General features: G+C 38.4%; 1 protein-coding gene across 1 annotated transcript in view; it reads left to right on the forward strand.

Annotated features, from left to right (window-relative positions):
- Window positions 1-14,238, forward strand: part of LOC141443963 (putative fatty acyl-CoA reductase CG5065) — a 46,537-nt gene that overhangs the window by 22,958 nt on the left and 9,341 nt on the right. The window contains exons 2-7 of the mRNA XM_074109399.1: window positions 4,813-5,023; window positions 5,162-5,319; window positions 8,394-8,484; window positions 9,077-9,222; window positions 9,715-9,824; window positions 13,312-13,421. Of these exons, the coding sequence (XP_073965500.1) occupies window positions 4,826-5,023; window positions 5,162-5,319; window positions 8,394-8,484; window positions 9,077-9,222; window positions 9,715-9,824; window positions 13,312-13,421 (813 nt within the window). The 5' untranslated portion in view covers window positions 4,813-4,825. The remainder of the gene's footprint in view (window positions 1-4,812; window positions 5,024-5,161; window positions 5,320-8,393; window positions 8,485-9,076; window positions 9,223-9,714; window positions 9,825-13,311; window positions 13,422-14,238) is intronic.

Below are 14,238 nucleotides of genomic sequence, written 5' to 3' on the forward strand. Positions count from 1 at the left end.
GGCAACGGCGAGCGTCGATGCAAATTTACTTAAGATTTTTAAAATATTGTGCAGTGGATTTTAAACTTTACGTGAACAGAAATATGGTGGAATTTTCTTTACATTTAATGCGTCACGGTGTCCGAAATTCAAAACTATTCAATATACTTGATTATTTTTACCCGACTGCCCGAAGTAGGGTTAAGTTTTTTGAGTGTTTGTATGTATGTAAGTATGTATGTATGTATGTATGTCCATTTTTTTGGTCCTCTCTGCAGCCTAAACGTCTGGACGGATTGTGACATGTGAGGTATCATTGGATTCGTTATAACTGTCGGAGTGACATAGGCTACATAATATTTCAATATGGGGTCTGCGAAAAAAATATGGCGAAGGAATAAAAAAATATATTTTGTATTGTAACAATATGGGAATCAAATGAAAGCTAATAATTAGCCCATTCTAAATATATACAGGTTATAATACTTTTAATCGACTATTTTCACAGAAATATCAAAAAAGTATAAAATAAAAAACATTAAGTAAATTATAAAAATCAAAAAACCCGACTGCTTTAAAAACTAAAAGGAAGAAAATAAGTTTTCCATCTCTCCTGTTCGGAAAGTTTAATTTTCATGGGTAGATTAGATAGCCGGGTGGAAACTTGCGTTTTCATCTCTAGGGTGGAAAGTATTTTTTTTTTAATTTTTCGATTAGTTACGTCAATGACACTTTTTTTTCACACTTCGGCATGACGGCATGACCATCTAGATGCACGTCGTGACCAAGGAGCTTATATACAACACTGGAGGTTGAACGCCGTACATCCGTTTGAAACACGAAATTTGATCTTTATTATGTCACGAACATATTTCATCTCTTTCTTTAGTTAGGTTAAGAAAGAGATGGATGTCATTCGTGAAATGTGAAAGAAAGAGATGGAATATATAAATAAGTAATAAAGGTCAAACTTCTTCGTTCGGCGTTCAACCTCCAGTTTTGTAGGTATATAAACTCCTTGGTCGTGACCAACTCGTTTTTTTTTATACTCGGCCGAGGCAAGTGGCCAGGTCGAAAAGGTACCGTTGGAGGTTGGGTGTAAGTAAATTCAATTTACTGAATACTGAAATTCAATTTAATGATATTCTAATTTTTATTTGTACTATTTTACTTTCCTCACAGTCGAAATAGAGTAGAGTGTCTAACTCGGGTGAAATTACCCATTTCCCCTCGAACTATTGGCGCTCTCACTTCGTTCGAGCGCCAGAAATATCTCAGGTGAAATGGGTCACTTTCCACCCTTGGTTATCAATCTACTATTAGTGGTCTAGACTAGAACTGTTAAGTAGCTAATTTAAAGTTCAACAGTCGGGACCCATTACTAAGAATTTTTGAGCGTCACGATTTAAATGGGTCCCGACTGATGAACTTTAAATTAGCTACTTAACAGTTCTAGACCACTAAACTTATTTTCTTCCTTTTAGTTTTTAAGGCAGTCGGGTTTTTGATTTTTTTAATTTAATGTTTTTTGTTAGTTTGTTTACTTACGTTATTGCGCCGGCGCCCGGCGGTTAATATGAAAATTGAATTTCGAAGTTCATATGAGATTCGTGGAATCACCGTGGAATAGTGTAAATTAAATAGCTAGCTTGTGAAGGTGTATACTTATAAACTGTGTAATATAAATAGGTACATGTACCTTTGTGTGTATATCAATTCTTCTTTTTTCTGTAAATAGTAAGCTAATTAGAACTTTTTTAGACTTCAGATGTAGGTGTAAATACGTGTAAGTACTTGTAAAGATATAATTACGGTATGAGTAGGAGCTAAGGACCTTTTGTGTACAAGTGTAATATATGTAAATAGTGTTGAAGTAAAATAAATTAATTAAAAAAAAAAGAAAAACCTCCGACACAAAATAACGCCAGCAAAAATAAAAAAAAGCACCCGAAAAAAAACGCTGCCAAAAAAGACAACTAAAAAGTAAAAAATAATTATTCACTACCTAGCTGTTGCCCGCGACTTTTATTATGTTATATTATATGTTTTATTTTTAAAGTATTAACTTTCATCGTGTTGCCAAATACTGATCAAAATGAATCAAACACGACATATCTGCTATTATTTTTTCAAGAGTATACTGGTGTGCTGGATATCCTGGCTGCAGCATCAGCTCGTCGAGTTGCCACCATTGCATTGTATGTAGAATCAAATACTGATCGAAACGAATCCAAACACGATATACCTGCTATGGTTTTATCAAGAGTGTATCTACTAGTGTTCTGGATATCTTGGCTGCAGCATCAGAACGAGAATTCCATAATCTTGCAAAGTTATATAGCATACATGGCTGTTTCAAATTTTAGGTCCCACATATGTTTGAAAGTAAAGTATATACCATTATGCGTCAAGGATTCCTACCGCAGCGAACAAAAGAGCTGATAATCTTGAAACGGCTGAACCGATTTTGATAAAACATGTCTAAGATCCATCGCTGGAAAACCTGCTTTCAAATAAAAAAACCCGCATTCAAATCGGTTGACCCGTTTAAGAGCTACGGTGCCACAGACAGACACACAGACACACAGACTTACAGACATACAGACACACAGACACAGAGACATACAGACACACAGACACACATAGCGGTCAAACTTATAACACCCCTCTTTTTGCGTCGGGGTTAAAAATAAAATTGGGAACTGACCCTGTAGGTACGAAGTGCAGAATTCGAATTTCGTATCTTGCCGTCTCGCTAACGCTAATATTATTTAACACGAGAGTGAGAGGGAAGGTACGATACAAACTTCGATTTTTTTAGCAGTCCCCCAGCTCAAAATTTTCCAGTATGCACTGCACCTAACGGGTGGAAGTTTAAGTTAAGGCCAACATTAACGTATAGCGCGTGTCGTTGCCCAAACTATACTTATAGGCATTTAAAAAAAAATGACCGGCGCAATAATTCTCAGTAGGTAATAATGGGTCCCGACTGTTGAAGTTTAAGTTAACTAAGTTCTCAACACTTCTTTTCTTAACAACCGACTTCTCGAAGGTGGGTAGGCGAAAATTCAGCGTTTTTGCAGCGTTTTTTTTTGTCATTGGTGTCTTCGCAGGTGTTATTAAAAGAGGTAATGCCCAGGGTTGTTTTTTTATGAAAATTGAGGACAATACCGATGCTGAAGAGATACAGAGTACTTTTTTTCTTTTTTCTTTTTTTAATGCCACGTCAATAATTGTATTATTGGCAAAGGCAATAGGCCTATACAGACGTGCATATTATTCTCTTTTTTCCTTTATTTATATTTTGTGTAGTTAAGGTATATTTTTATGTTGTAAATTACTAGTTTGTGTATTGTAAAAACTTGTTTTAGTTGTCGAGTTCACTGCTGTTGTGTTCTTTTAACTCCTAAATGGTTCCAACGGAAGACCAGCGTCGGCCGCAAGGTTGACATCATGCTGAGTTGGGACCATTTCGTGACAAAATTTATTTCCTTTTTTCTTTTTCTTTTATTTGTAAAAATGTCACGAATAAATGTTTTTCTTTCTTTCTTTCTTTCTTTCTTTCTGAATTTGGCGTGATTAAAATTCTTGTGCCTTGTCTTTCCGGTGTGTTATATATAAACGTGGGATGGTAATGACGTTTGACCGCGCGGTCAAAACGCTCGAATGTTTGCCCGGGTACGAGTAATTATGTTTTTCGGGCATAAGTATTCATAGTATGTAGGTACGAGTCTGGGATCCGCTATCTAGCCTAAACGGCTAGACGGCCTGACGGCTATCAACAGATGAGTTATCATTCACAAAAAAATCCTCTGACCACTCCAAACTAATTTAAAACTTATTAATTGTTGATGACGTCATTTGATTACCACTTTCTCGCCAACGAAGATGCCTTATAAGCGGTGCAATGTCGTTCACAGCTGAATTAATTGCTTTGGCATTCACTGAATGTTAATCGCTACGTGAAAGGAACACGCGGTGAGCCAAAATCGCTTGCTTTTTTAGGGTCCCTTAGTCAACTAGGAACCCTTATAGTTTTGCCATGTCTGTCCGTCCGCGGCTAAACTCAGAGACCGTTAGTACTAGAAATCTGTAATTTGGCATGAATCCATACTAATATTATAAATGCGAAAGTGTGTGTGTTTGTATGTATGTTTGTCCCTCTTTCACGTCGAGACGGAGCGACGGATCGACGTTATTTTTGGCACTGAGATAGTTTATGGGCCAGAGAGTGACATAGGCTACTTTTTATCCCGAGAAAATGCACAGTTCCCGAGGGAACAGCGCGCGATATCCGAATTCAACGCGGGCGAAGCCGCGGGCAAAAGCTAGTATACTTATACATATATCAGTCACGCCGACAGTGGTAAAATTAAAAAGAACTAAAAAAAATTTTTTTAGTGTACCGCCATATACGTAAAGTAGGGGTGACTTTTTTCCGACTAACCCTATAGTGTGGGGAATCGTAGGATAGGTCTTTTAAAACCACTGGGGGGTTGCTAAGAAGATTTTTCTATTCCGTGATCTGTTTGCGAAATATTAAACTTTAAAGAGCACATTTTCATTAAAATTTATCCTTACAAATATTATGAATGCGAAAGTAACTCTGCCAGTCTGTCTGTCACACACACGCAGTCTGTCTATCTGGCAGACAGATTCACGCTTAAAAACCGCTTAACCGAATTAGATGAAATTTGGTCTGACCCTGGAAAGGATATATAGGATAGTTATAATCCCGTGAAGTTACACAGTTCCCGCGGGATAGCGATAAGAATTCTTTGTAGATAAAGTAGCGGACAATGAAGTACCTACTTAATTTAATATTTTTTTCAGAACTTAATCAGTCATGGAGCCATCTGTAGGCGTAGCGGAGTACTACGCGAATAAAACAATTTTCATAACCGGCGCTACCGGGTTCATGGGCAAAGTCCTCGTTGAGAAGCTGCTGCGGTGCTGCCCAGGTATCAAGAGAATATACCTGCTGATGAGATCGAAGAAAGGACTTAGCATCACTGAAAGACTTGCAGATTTTCTCAAATCTCAGGTAAATTATGTGAAACGCCCTCTAGGAGTGAGTAGCAGAAATATTACATAGGTATTCTTCTGCTTGCTACACCCTTACCAGTTTCCTGTATAAATAGTTTTAAGCATGATCACTAGATGGCGCTAATTTCTTCCACAGGTATTTAGTAACCTACACGAGAACGATCCGAAATGTTTTGAGAAACTTCGTCTTGTGTCCGGAGACATTCTAGTTGAAAATTTGGGTATATCAGAAGAGGATCGAGAAGAGCTAAGGAGGGAGTGCCAGATTATTTTTCATTGTGCAGCCTGTGTCCGGTAAGATTTATGTTTTTAAGTTGCGCGCCATCTATAAACAAATTAGAAACTAAGAGCTACCGTAGGTTTCCTACTCGATAATAGAGAGCAGCACTTAACTCCTATATCCATTTTGATCAAACCAGTACTGTTTTGCAGCATAGCCTACTTAACAAAACGTCGGCCTAATTCGTTAACCTGCTAAGTCCACTTTTGGGTGAAAATGACTTTTCATACTTGTCAAAAAGTGCACACCATTCTCTACCGTTTGGTAAAGGAATAACGGCTATATCAGCATAAAGTAAGTGTCAAATCTTATGCCCGAAAAACTGCTTTCTGACTTCCACACAGAAAATCTGCTAAGTCCAGTTTGGGTCTTAGTTTGGCACTGACAGTTATTCGCGACACCACGTGTTTGCTGCGTCATGCGATGTTTTACTGAAAATTCGGTTTATTTGAAAAAAATATCAACGGAGTAAATTTATTGTGTTATTTTTCATAGTTCTATATATAATTTAATGTGCGGAACATATATTTTAATCATTATTTGCTTGTTAATTACCTATTGCTGATTGTTTAGTAAAAAGAGTCTTATCTTAGGTGTAATTACATCTCATAATTATTAGTGATTGATTAACACTAAATACAATTTTTATTACAGGCTGAATTGGTTTTATGGTAAAATAGTAATAAGCAAAATATTATGGATATTTTCTCCAGCATACTCAATTTAAGTCTAATAACTGCTAAGTCTATATTCAATTTAACTTTCAACACGAAAACCTGCTAAATAGACATTTTTATTAATTTCCTGTGATTGGTATAAGATATGCTGTTAATTATATCTTTAAAATATCAAGTTTAGTCATTGCTACCAATGGATTTTCAAAATTTTGATTAGTTAACGATTGAAGAGTCTATGCACTTTTTTCAATGTCCTGTAAACTCAGTCAAAATGGACTTAGAAGGTTAACGAATTAGGCCGACGAAAAATAATATCGTCGGCCTAAATCGCATACCTCGTAACTCCATTTTTTTTGAAAATTATGTTTTGACACTTTTAGATAGTACTATTCTGAACGCATCTAACGGCAAAACTCCTAAATACCAAGAATAAACCGTTTAAGTTTAAAAAGCAAAATAGAAAACCTCGCAACTCCCGACCGCCATTTTTGTAAAAGATATACCACGTATCTCCCCCCGCCCCCCGCCACTCCCTTCAGTACCTACAGTTTGCGATGGCGGTGTGACTGCACGTCAGTTTTGCGTAAAGATTTAAGAAGGAAACGGGTGCACACTAACAGGTGTGTAATAAGGTTCTGCAATATTAACTGATTGTGTATTCTTGATAGATATTTATCATATTTAAACACATTAGACTATTGAAAATGTAGTTTGTTTGCGTGCCGTGGACATACGAGGTTTGCTTCGCGTGTATCTTTACGCGTGAAGATTAGTTACGTGGTTTTCTACGCAAATTATTTAATCTAGTACGTAGTTGTGATTGTTCGAATAGGCATTTGTTTTGTTTGTGTCACTATTTTAATTTATGTTATACCTACCTACTAGCCTGTTACCCGCGACTGGCCGCGACTCCGTCTGTATACCGAATTTCATCTAAATCGGTTCAGCGGTTTAGACGTCATGAAGCGAAGTAACAAACAAACAAATAGACTTACAAACTTTCGCATTTATTATATTATAGTGGGATCTAGTCGAACTCGTCCCAGCTGCTTTATTAATGTTTTTTTACTTATAACATTGTTTTGTTCTGTAGGCGGATACTAAAATGAATCAACAAAGGAAAGCAAGACTGAAGAAAATATTTTTTCAAAAAATAGGTAAAAACGTACGCATGTTACAATTTCGATGTAAATCAATACGATGGATCTTTAATTTTAGTTCAGGAAGAGCACTTTTCATCTTAACAAGAGATTTGTTTTAGAGCGCAGAACCCTACACCACCTTGTATCTCACTAACTACTACTACTACTACCAGGGCGCAGTGACCCAAAGTGGGTCTTGGCCTCCAACACCAGATTACGCCACGGTTTGCGGTGTTGAGTCAGCTCTTGCAAGTCTTCGACCCTGAGGTCCAAAAGGTCTTTCAGGACCTCGTCCCTCCAGCGGTACCTGGGAAGCCAACCGGCCTCTCGGTCATCCCAAGTGCGCTCTCTTCACGGCTCGACCCTCTCCCAACCTTTCTACGTGCTTGACCCACCGGAGTCTGGACGCCTTGATCTGTCCTATAACATTGGCATTGGGATACCAGGTCCTCAAATTCCCTATTACCTCACCAACTAAGCAGCATGAAATTTGTGTGTCACCAGCAAGTTTCAAGAGCTTGCCTCAACAAAAAAATCGATTTTCAAGCCACGAAATCCACTCATCACGTCATAAACCAGCAGTTCTCTGCTTTCCTGAACAAGAAAAATGTCAACAGCCTTACAGCATGAACATTGTGTGTCGCCCGCTAGTTTGCATCAAATTAATTCAGCCAAAAATAATCATGCTTCATTATCTTCACCTGAGCCAAACTCATGTACTTAATCATGTAAATAATTACCTTGTTCAGATCAAAAGATTACCTCTATTTTTTATAGAAAAACTCTTAACTCCCGATTTGCTTTATAAAATTTTCAAGAAAAACTCTTAACTCCAAAATTTCCAGGTTCAGGTGATTTAAAAAAAAAATAGGTCTTAACAATCTGACGGCTAAATTTAACTTAACATTATGTAAAAAAAACTTAGAAAGTCTTCATGCAAAATTTTTGGTAGTGAAGTTTTTTGTGCCTCCTGTAAAATTTGATCAAATTGAGTTACGAGGTTTGCGATTTAGGCCGACGATATTACAATAGCGCGGGAGCGGGAAGACAATTGTCAAAATAAATAATAAATAATGGCCGACGCGCTTGCTAAAAATGATTATCTTACTATTATAAGTTGCTGTCATCGTTCATACACCATTACGTCTCATATTTCGTTTTCTAGATTTTTTTTACCTAACCTAACTAGACACTGGCGGCAAAATTGTCCTCCAATGGACAGCGCCATATTTTTTAAAAAAACAACAAGTTATTAATTTTGCGTTTCAGATTCGATATGAAACTGAGAGACGCTGCTAACTTGAACACTCGGGGGACACTGCGAGTGCTGGAATTAGTCGAAGGCATGCGCAACATTGAGGTAAGTAGGTACGCTAAAAACTTTACAATACTTACGTGAAGTACCGACCGGATTTTCATTTTGTAAATGAGTTTCTTCCTAAAAGGGCTCGCGTAATTTAAGTACCTCAGTCAGTAGAATTCAAAGTCAAAGTCAAAATAGTTTTATTCAATTTTATAGGCTATAACAAGCACTTATGAATGTCAAAAAAAAACTACCACCGGTTCGGAAAAACGTCTGTTGAGAAGAATCCGGCAAGAAACTCAACGAGGTATATTTTTTTTAAACAGATTTACAATATTATTAAATGATATCTATACATCACAAGTATTTAACACAACTTTATTTTTAACACAGTAGGTTCGCTATTTGAAGGGATCGCTAATGCGGATCGGAATTATTTCCAAATATCCCTGTCCATGATATAATCATTAACTTTATAATACGCCTTATATATTAATGTCTTCTTGACAATAGATCTGAATTTTGTATCTGTTTCATTTATAATATTCTTTGGAATTTTATTATAAAAACAATGAAGTTTTTGAATACCTGAAGTTTTTACGACTGTTTTAAAGAAACACAAATTGAACACCAGTACAACTCCCCACAGGTATACATCCAAGTATCCACAGCTTACTGCCGCTGCGAGCTGCCAGTCTTGGAGGAGCGGGTGTACGAAACCGAGCACAATCCGCAAAAGCTGTTGCAATGCGTTGATTGGATGGACGATGAACTGCTTACTAATTTGGAACCCAAGTACGTACAGTGTCCCACTAGAATTGGTTTGCTGGAGTGTGGCGTAACGGCGAGATGATAAACTTTTGTGGAGCAGTATACATCTGTAGAGTACAGCACGCCACAAGTATTGGTGTGAAATAGTGTACTGTGGCGGTGAGTTTGTGAGTAAATGCGAAAGTTTGTGTGTGTGTGTGTGTGTGTGTGCGTGTTTTATCACTAGCTGTTGCCCGCGACTGTCTGCGTAGAATTCGGAAGCAAACAGAAGAGACAGCGGGCAATGGCTAGTTAGTTATGATAACTGTTTAGCATTGTCATTTCAAAGTCTCAGAAACGGCTGAACCGATTTTATCAAACATAGCCAAGAACCACTGCAGAGAAACTCTCTTTCACATAAAGAACCGCATCGAACTCGGTCCATCCGTAGAGCTACGATAACATACAGACATTGGCGTCAAACTTATAATAACACCCCTCTTTTGGCGTTGGGGGTTAAAAACACTGTGTTCGCAGGCTCATCGCTCCGCAACCCAACACGTATGCCTACACCAAGTCTTTATCAGAGGCCCTGGTGGCCCAGTACGAGGGACGCTTCCCAATCGCCATCGTCAGGCCCTCTATCGGTGAGTGCCCATGTCAAGTATGTTCTGTAAATAAACGATTCATTATTTCATTCATTCAATAGGAGGGTGACACTCTTTCCCGGCCCGGATAACACCGACATGGAAATACCGGCCCTGTTTTTTGTGTACACGCCCATAGAAGCTCCTGTCAGTTTCTATGGGCGTGTACACAAAAAACAGGGTCGGTATTTCCATCCCGGTATTATCCGGGCCGAGAAAGAGTGTCACCCCAAGAGGACTTCAATATCAGAAAGAAAGAAAGAAAGACAAATAGCGGATCCGGAAAAGCCACACCACATTAAGGGGCTGTTTCACCACCCATTAATTTTATTTGGCGGATAAATGTAAAAAAACATATTGAAATTTTTATCTGTTTAATAATAAGTAAATAATGGTTTATTGAATAATTTACAGCACAAGATAATAAAATTATATCAAGTAATTTTTAAAGTTGTACAATTATGAGTTTACATACATAAAAAAGAACTAACCTAAGATAACTTAACTAACTGTAACAATGAAAATTATAAAAAGAATACCCCGTCTAAAAGATCTGCCTGTGGCAGGGTTCCCATGACGCTGGCCGCATTACCCCTTTGGATCGCAAGTGAGATCCGCTGGGATAAGTACGCGCCAGCTCTTGGGTCCCCAGAAGCGTCGACCAACCGGGACGACAGGGCCTTTATAAAAAACTTCATGTCGGCTGACCAGGGCCCTAAGGTCTCAACAGCAAGCGCCGCAAACTCGTAATCCTTTAATAAGGAGGAGTACTTGCGACGCTTGAGTATTTGAGCCTGATCAGCCGCAGCGCCGGCTTGTGAGCTAGTTGCCTGGATGTGGGACAGAGCGAAAGTATCAACGCATGTCGCGTCCCACACCAGGGCCCTACCGAGCTTCCATGGCACCAGGGTGACCCCGTCTGGACGCTTGCCATCGTCCCTTGCCATGCCGGCTGGCTCTAAAGCCGAAGGTACTGCAGCAGTGGCAAGCGACCGACGTACTAAGTCATTGATGGTGCCATGACGGAACATACGGCCGGCGCTCCTTACACATGAAAGTCCATGTCGTCCCAGTTGCTCCACCTTTTTGCCGCAAACGGACATGTGAGGAATGCATATTCTGGCCCCAAGTCTTAGGGAAATTGCTATCCGCAAAGAATTTGGGTCCAGAATAGTGCCGATGTTCCTCGACCGCAAGGCGTTTAGCCAATGGCCTGTTTAATTCATAACAATTATACAATTAATTACATGATTATCCTTAGCTAATCTTTATTTTTAAAGATACAAATTGCTAGGCTAGTTGCCCTTAATAAGTAAATTCTTGATTATGTTTTATATGTGATGCTGTCTGTGTCTATTTGAACAAAACAAACAGAGACGGCGTCACATTTATCCGACAGATAAATTTAATCAATGGATGGTAAAACAGGGGGTAAATATGATAACATACAGATAGCAGCGCCACCTACCGGGTCCAATCGTGATATCGAACCATCCAGGAACTTATTGAAATACACACAAAAACTATCCGAATCGGTCGAGCTGTTTAGGAGGAGTAATGGTGGTGACACCAATGCATTATATTTGACAACTCTCTCAATCTGAGAGTCTTGTGCTCAGCAGTGGCCCAGACTTGGATTATCTCATCATCATCACATCATCATCCCAGCCTGTATACATTCCACTGCTGGGCACAGGCCTCCTATCTGAATGAGAGCGCTTAGGCCATAGTGCGGATTGGGAACTTCACACACCATTGAATTGCCTCGCAGGTTTGTGCAGTTTTCCTCACAATGTTTTCCTTCACCGTAAATAATAATAATAATAGATTTATTTTCGGCCAACTTGGAAAATTAAAATGTAATCCAAATGTGTGTATGTATTTCGTGGTAAATTTCAAATGTAATTTCGCACATGAATTTCGAAAAACTCAGAGGTGCGAGTCGGGGTTTGAACCCACGATCCTCTGCTTGAGAGGCCATAGGTCAAACCACTCGGCCACCACGGCTTCGTCGGTCACCAAAAATAATATTTTCATGTTCCCCTTAAGTTAAGTTTGGAACAGTTAATTTACCTATCCTACCTACCTAGTTACATTTATTTTCGGTGCAAATGTATATAAATTATTTTCACCTCAGCACCTCAAACAGGCAGGTTTTGCTATGAGAAATCAGTGAGCAAAATCGCATTTTGCTCACTCTGTGAGACAAAGTAACTTTTTAATTATTTTTTTAAATGCTGACTACAGTGTTGGGTCTACTCACTGAATTCCAAATATTTGAACTTTACTTTGATCTGTCATTTCACTTCAACTCGAAAAAAGCAAGAGATAGGATCAATTTGTCGATTACAAACTTAAATTACATTTTTGGTATTAAAATATATCGAAATATTTCCAAAATGTAAATTTTCCCGATCTTTTAATAAAGTATGCAACCTCGTTGCACGAAAGCCGCTTCTCTTGTTTTTTTTTATAAAAGAATTCCGTATACGGCCTCTACAGTATAATTATTATGTGTTAAATTGAATGATTTTTAACAAATCTATTTATGTTTATGTAATAGAATCTTAATAAAAATCATATTTAAAGGTTTAATTGTTCAACCTTTTCAATTACCCGAGATGAGGCTTTTTGCAGTATTAAAAAATAAGTGTGACATTGGTACAAGAAGTTAAGCTTGCATGTTATGAGTATGCGATTTGTATTGTAGCTACTGGACTCTTTTTATGGTTTTAAATGTAATTATTATATTTGATAATAATCGGATTCTATTTTAAAAAAAATATGTTTGTTTGTAAACAGGTAGGTATATGTGTTTTATTCTTATGTTACATTTAAATCATGTTCTCGCTGCTGAGGTGAAAAATTGTATGTGTCACACGAGACCAAAGTTTTTTTGCATCTCGTGTAGGTATTTCAATCCCTTGCTGATCTCAGAATTCTAACCTAGAATCACTCGCTAACGCTCGTGATTCAATTATAGAATCCTTCGCTTACTCGGGATTCAAATCAACACTCGCAACAAAAAACAACTTTGCTCTCTTGTTGCACAAATAACTATTTCTTTACATCCCCCTAGGGCAGTCAGTGGTTCCCATATGAACTGGGAAAACTGAATTTACCCCCCCCCCCTTAAAATTTAATAAATAGATACAACGCAAGCAAATACTGTGAACTTTTAAAACCAGTTTTACAATGTTTATTTTTTTAACAATGGAATAGGTAAAAATAGCAGCTAGAAAGAGGTGCCACCAGCGGTAGGTACTTACTGAGCGGCGATCTATCATTTTTAAGTTTTACTATTTAGCTAGGTATTTAATTAGATTAGGTCTTAATTATTAGCTTCTTTAATACCCCCAGAGAATAGCTAATTTACCCCCGGGGGGTAATTACCACTAGGTTCGGAACCAATGCCCTAGGGGGGCGGGGCGTTACCTCTTGGTTGGGAATTTCTGAATTAAAGTTTCGGCACTAAATATGTTGACAGTGACGGCAGCCCTAAAGGAACCCATGCCGGGCTGGGTGGACAACTTGAACGGGCCCACGGGACTGTTGGTTGGCGCTGGGAAGGGCGTCATAAGGACCATGCACCTCAAGGTTGGTACTTGTCCGACACGTAGCAACAGGCCAAGTTGAACCCGCGAACCGAGGGCTCCGTACAAAATATTTTAAATTCCAACGTCAAATCTGGTCACGTGACATTTAGCGATAAAGCTGAAAATGTTGAGCTTTATCGCTGAAAAAAAAACTCTTCAATTTCGGCAAAAACACTGTTATTTATTTTTTTCATTCACTCCAATTTCTTTTATTTGTACCACTGCCACGACCGACTGCTACTAAATGAGATTAAGAAATCAGCTTCCAAGACCAAGACCATTCCTACAAGAAGCCATCTTGTCGCTGCTGCTCGACGTGGCGACTTGACGCTACTTTTTTGAGTCGCGGGAAATTCAAAATCACCTTCAAAATGGGGTCACGTGACCAGATTTATCGCTGCAATCGAGCGACGAGCGACTGCATGTGGGGGAACCTTTAGATACAGCTGCAGATGTGGATGAGTGGTTACAGTGCACAAAAATTATCCAGACACGATTCTATTGCCAAGGTAATATTAATATAGTGTTTAGATCATCTTGAGCCACCACAACCGCTCATCTAATTCTGCTGCTGGCTGTATATCCAAGTATTATAGTTCGTTTTAAATGGCCGTATCGATCTAAATTCCGGGATTTTACTAAATTCTAATGGGAATTTCCATAAATCATAACACGGATTTTATGGCTTATAAAACAAAATGTGTTGAAATTTTGGGATGATGCCGTGGGAATAGTTTTTTTTTTTTACATATTCCCTCGACATGCCTCGAGGCCCTTATCTAACTCTTCATGATTCATACCAGTTCTAGCTTTTTTAC

Source organism: Choristoneura fumiferana, chromosome 28, assembly GCF_025370935.1.
Source record: "Choristoneura fumiferana chromosome 28, NRCan_CFum_1, whole genome shotgun sequence".
NCBI classification, from domain to species: Eukaryota; Metazoa; Arthropoda; class Insecta; order Lepidoptera; family Tortricidae; genus Choristoneura; species Choristoneura fumiferana.